Here is a 6,000-nt window from a genome sequence, read left to right as displayed (position 1 = left end):
ATGAATATAAAATTAAAGATAACACAGTAATAATTATTACATATTTTTCATTGTATTTTATTAATTATTAATTAATACAAAATAATTAATTTGAATGAAAATTGATTTTAAATATTGAATATTAATTTTAATTAATAACCAATATATTTCAAATTTAGTAGCTCAAAAATTCAATTGGATGAAACATTGATATTAAAGCTGAAAAGCTTGTACGTAATTTTAGAAAATTATTAAACTTATGTTTAAAAAACATTTTATTTCTTTTTGAAAATAATGTCCGAATATTTCCTATTGGAATATTTTACTTTGTATTTAAATATGTGTATTCGGACAAAGTAAGAGTAATTAATTTTATTTCTATCATTCTAATTTTATAATTATTAATTATTAATTAATCATTATAATTATAATTAATTATAAATTAAATAATTATAATTAAATCGACAATCTATTATCTTATTATTAAATGCTTATATAAATCTTGATATAAAGATAAAAATACAGAAATAATATTTCTTATTACTAAAAATATATCTCTGTTTTTCGAATAATATTGAGAATAATATTGAATAGTATCATGTTTTGCAATAATTATAATAATTGCAATTTGCAATTTATTATTTTTATCAATCAATAAAATATAAATTTCTGTTGTTAATTTAATCTAACTGTATTCATACTTTAAATATATGAAGCACCGTAAATATAATAAGTGTCAGATATAATATTAGATAAAATAATAATAAATAACAATAATGTTATAATACGGCCGGCTTATTCTCTTTCATTTAACAACGCCTTTTGTTATCAAGTAATCACAAAATAACTATGATTATTTTTTGAGTTTCAAGTTTAAAGTTTGAATTTTTGTAGAAAGAATATCTTTATAAGAAGTAAATTTTTTAAATTAAACTTATAGATGATCCGTTGTGTTTGAAGAGTCCGTTGCAACATTTGCTAACCTAATTTCGTTGGTCGCAGCTTTCGCTATAATTATACTTTTCTATGCGTTTCAAAATAACGTATATTTTATGAAATGCTATTAAAATTTGGTTTGAAACAAGGACGAAATTACTTCCAGTATTAAATTATTTAAATTTCTTTTCAAACACTAAATGCTCTCGCAGTATCTAAAACTTTTTAGTTACAGAATTTTGAATATTAGGATAGTTAATAAATATATCTTTTATACCACCGTATTACAATTAAAAACAATATAATCATGCGGTTCGTTAAACGTATCGCAATCTCGTTGATCTCAGCCCGCACATTCGTATCGCGTTCCCGTGCGAGTTAACGAAATCCCCATCCGCGCGAGCGACCTACCCCAAAGTCGGCTTGTGGCTTGAATCCGACTTGACGTCGAGAGGGAGAGAGAGAGAGAGAGAAAGAGAAAGAGAGACCAGGGAGATTCCGCGCACTCGAGTAGAACTGGATCGCACGGAAAATCTTAATTTGACATCCGCACACCAGCGCCTTGAGTCTCTGCGGGTCTTTGCCCTGCTCCCGTCCCTTCTTTCCTTCTCTCGAGCGGCCTACTATGCCGTACAACCGCCCCCATCGACCTTCCCCATCGCACCTCTCGCGTCTCTCCCACCTGCACCGTAGGCCACCCGCACCCCCGTCAGAAGCGCGGAGGAGCTCCTCTGGCAGTCGGTTGTCGGCTTCTCTCAGCTAGGGACATGCGCAGCGACCCGCGGAACGACAGGTGCGCGTCGCGCCGACGACCGCGAATCGCTTAGTTTCGGGTAAGCGCACGATTCGCCTCTGCCGCTCTGTCCTCGCTTCGAGACGAGCCGACCCGCCAGTCGCTCGCGACTCTGTCTCTGCTCCGGTTGCTCGCTCCCGTTTAATCTCGTCATCAACGTCTCTCTCTTCTGGCCCACCTACGAAAAAAACCATCGACAACCGGAGAGGAGATAGTCCGTTGGTGCAACGATCGCACGATCGCGGATCCTCTCGCCGTGGAGAGGATCATCCGCTGGATCCTCATCGGCTGTCGACGCCCTGCAACAGCGGAAGATCCATCAGTGCTTATCGTCGAGCGCACGTGTTCTTCCCTTTGCTCTCTTCCTGTCAGTCTTCCTCTTTGTGGAAAAAGCTCCCTCGTCGACAGACATAATTTCCCTTTTCGGAGGTGGTGAACGTGGTTTATCCTGCAGTTTTTTCTCCTCATCATTCGGCCGTTCGTCGCGCTTCGAGTTTCCGCTCCGATCGTCAATTTCGATAAGAAACGCGAATCTTTCTTCTTACGGTTCTCATTGAATCTCGGGCTGCCAGTATAAAAGTATATCACAATCGTGCTGATGAAACAGTGAGTTCCCGCCGATTTCGCTAATTCGACGGCGATTGTGGATTACTGTGATTATCCTGGTGAACGCGCACGGCGCTCTTGATGAATGTGGTGCTCTAGGAAAGTTTAGACACGTCGGCATCCCAGGTGGATCCCCCTCTCGATCATGCACCGAGGACAGGATCTCGTCCGCCTAAGTGTGGGAATGCGAGCGGCCGCGGCGGTCGTCTTCCTGTTTCTCGGCGGATTCGTCGTGCTACGCGAGGCCGAGGGTGAGTCAGCGACCTAAATTTCCCCCTCGAGATCGGACCGCGAATAAATCCGGGATTACCGCTAAGAGTTCTGCGATCTGTCTCACACGTATGATGCATCACATGCATCTGACAGGTACTTGTCTAAACAAGATGCACGAACGTGCATCTGAATGCCGTGTGATATAAATTCAACGCGCAATCTAATGTACCAGAATAAAGAGAGCATAAAAGAAAACTCGAGGGAGAAATGTTTGAAACTTGTTCGAGATTGAGTTCTTGCTGTTTCGTTCTTGTTGCGCCGAAATAAAGATTGCGCCTTTTAAAAATCACGATAAAACAATTACCGTCGGCATTTCTCAGTGTTAGAAAACGAGGCATCCGCCATAATATAAAAATAAACTCTACCGTGAAATCTACTTATCTTGCCGTCCAGAAACCGTTTTATCATCCATAAATAAACGGATGTAAATGGTTATGATGCTGTTCACGGAGCAGTTTTCTCGGTAGCTCTTAGTCACTCTTAGTGACACAGTTCCGATTGTTGAAATAACACGCTTATGTGTGAATATTTTGATATATTTTTAATAATAAGATAGGCGCCGAAAACGCGTGAAACGAGATCTAATCATGTAAAATTTGGCAGATAAAATATCTTATTATTATTCAAATATAATAAGATATTTTATCTATCAAATTTTTATTCGTGCAATTACAACACACACTGCAGTTACAGTTATTTTCTTAACAATTATTTCAATAAGAAAATCGATTACAAAATCTTAACATATATAAAAATGTATTTTGTTATTGTCTACGTATTACAAATTCTCAAATAAATATGTTTTTCAATAAATCAATAAACAGCGAAAAGAGAGAAACAAAAATCAACTTATATACGACGCCAAAATTGTTCGCGAAAATGACCGGAATTAGGACTGGAGAAAATGTACGACAAGCCAAGAAACAGCGTCAGACTTCTTGATGCCTGTCTGAGGAGTTGAAAAGCTCGACGGAAGGAAGCCGGCCGACGGGGTTGGGAAAACAATAATGCTCAGCGACCAGAAATTCAGAGAAAAATGCTTTTATACGCGAGTATAATTTCCCCCGTGGAAAAGCAACGTCCGGCTTGTCCCACCTGCGATTCAGCGAAACGAGATTTTAATGTTGCACGAACGTGGCGAACATTCGCGCGGCCGCGTTACTGCATACTCTTAAGCATAAACCGTAGGCGAGGACGGGAGGGCCTCGCGTGTTCAAGGCCGCGGAATAATAGCTCACCACCACCCGTCGCGCGCAGCCCCCGGATGTATGCACGGCCATTGAAAATCAGATGAAAGGGAAAGAAAACGGACGTCGGTATCTTGCACATCTTGAGGGGCTTGCGGGAAAAAAAAATTCAAGCCGCACGCATATACCGCGTTTACCGTGCCACCGCAATTTGTACGCGCGCTCCCGTTATTCGATATATCGTATATATGCACCGGCGCGCTCGTAATCAAACTCCCGTATCGAGTGAAAAAAGGCTGTCCCCGATTGCGCAACGCCGTGAATTTCGATATTGCAAAGGGAAAATATTTTCGCACGTCGTATTTTCTGTGTTCGGGAATCTCGAACGTGTTTTATTACAGCACGCGCTGAGCGAAAGTGCGAACCGAGATCCCGCGAGTTCGCGGATATCGGACTATACGCTTTACGAGCGAAATGCCAACCCCCCTCCCCTCCCTCTTTGACCCTACAGATCTTACGCAGAATCTGTTACCTCTTTACATCGTACGTTCGACGTCGCACATTGTTTGTTAACTGTACGCTGGGACAACTTATCTATTTTTATCAAAAATCAATTGTTTTGTTTATACGTAGTAAAGAAATCCTATCGGAATTTAAAAATAGCGATACGCAGCTAGTGCATCAATATATATTGCATGACGATGAGCGGGCTCTTTAAATATCCGTGGAGAATAAATTTACGCTGATCCTATCTACGCTATTATACACGACGCATACATAGATGTTATCTCGTGTGAAAAAAAAATGTATAAATCGTCGCGAGCTGCTTTCGTCACTGATGTATATCTTTGCATATAAACGACATCCTGAAAATCACTTAACGCCGTTTTAGCGACGTTAGGCGCCGTAAACTTTCGTTGCACGAAAACAATTTGGAACTATGTGCGCGCGATATATCATCGCGTGTCATTGATATTTTCAGGAAAAGATTACACGTACAGGATATAAAAACGCAATAAAAATTGAAAGTGAAATAATAATGTAAAATAATAATTCAACCGTCAGTCATGAAAAAGCCATAATATACGATAAAGAAATTTTTTGACGTTTTTTAAGTTTATTTACTACTGTAAAACCTTTAATAGAAATATTCGCGTAAAATTTTTTTAATGACAAACACATAAGGCATTCTAAGCCGATCTAACATTTCTTTCATCACATTCCGATAACATTAGTTTATGACGCGATGATACCACGAGATAATGTCTTAAATGCGTTATATAAGCCTATCGCGTCTGCACGTCGCGCGCGCAATTACGTCGGAAATGCTTCAAATTCTAGTAATCTGAAAGCACGTCACGTGTTGGCCAACACCCAAGTAAGTTCTAAATCTGTGTGGCCGCTTGCTCGGAAACTAACAAATATAATACGGTAGGCCGCGAAGCGCGATCGCATGTAGCGAACGCACAGGGGGAAGTAAGTGCAACCGAAGCTTTCTAAATGCGGCGACGACCGTTTGGAACGCGATATGTCGTATCCGCATAGCAATGATACACAAACGTGCGGAATAATTACGAAAGTTACATTACTTATTATTTTACAATGTATCAAATTAGGAGTTGAGATCCGCCAAATTCGGCGAAAAGAGATACACATATATGTATATTATAAAATTCAATATATAAGCAAAATATAAATATAAAGCTTATTTATAGATTTACGTCATCGCGGTCGAAAATTGCTGGCTTTATGGAATTTATTTAAACAATATAAATACATTTTATTTGTTAATGCTTTAATTTAAAACATGTCTGATTTAATTGTTTTAAAACCAAGATATTTTGTTTTTAAATATAAGTAAATATTCCCGTATTAAATTTAGATCATTTTAAATAAATAAAATGTGATAAAAAGCAAAGGAAAAAACATGAAATTGGATATGTTTGATGTGGGTGTGTTGTAATTTCTATAATAGCTACAAAAATGGTTATGTAAAATGTAGCAGAGCAATTTAATAAATATACGTATAGATTTATTACTGTAATGTAATCTCTTTGTGGCTTTTTTCACGTACATTTCTGCAACATCATATAACGTAATTACCTAATGGAAAAAGCTTTATCAGTCCAACAATAAATAATTTCCAACAATAAACCTTTCGATGAACGTCAACTGATCCTTTTTACAAAAATATGATGTAATTTAATTTATGTCATATGTCATATG

The 6,000-nt window shown here is 38.2% G+C and overlaps 1 protein-coding gene across 4 annotated transcripts in view; it reads left to right on the top strand.

Moving 5' to 3' along the window:
- Positions 1-1,658: 1,658 nt before the first annotated feature.
- The window catches only part of LOC105456125 (hemicentin-1), a 154,839-nt gene continuing 150,497 nt past the window's right edge, over positions 1,659-6,000 (top strand). For all 4 annotated transcript variants that reach the window (XM_011699945.1, XM_011699944.1, XM_011699943.1 and 1 more), the window contains exon 1: positions 1,659-2,565. In XM_011699945.1, the coding sequence (XP_011698247.1) occupies positions 2,460-2,565 (106 nt within the window). In that variant the 5' untranslated portion in view covers positions 1,659-2,459. The remainder of the gene's footprint in view (positions 2,566-6,000) is intronic.

This window comes from Wasmannia auropunctata, unplaced genomic scaffold (assembly GCF_000956235.1).
Source record: "Wasmannia auropunctata unplaced genomic scaffold, wasmannia.A_1.0 LD335767.1, whole genome shotgun sequence".
Lineage (NCBI taxonomy): Eukaryota > Metazoa > Arthropoda > Insecta > Hymenoptera > Formicidae > Wasmannia > Wasmannia auropunctata.
Note: the sequence above shows the minus strand (reverse complement) of the source record. Positions and strands in the feature narration are given on the sequence as shown.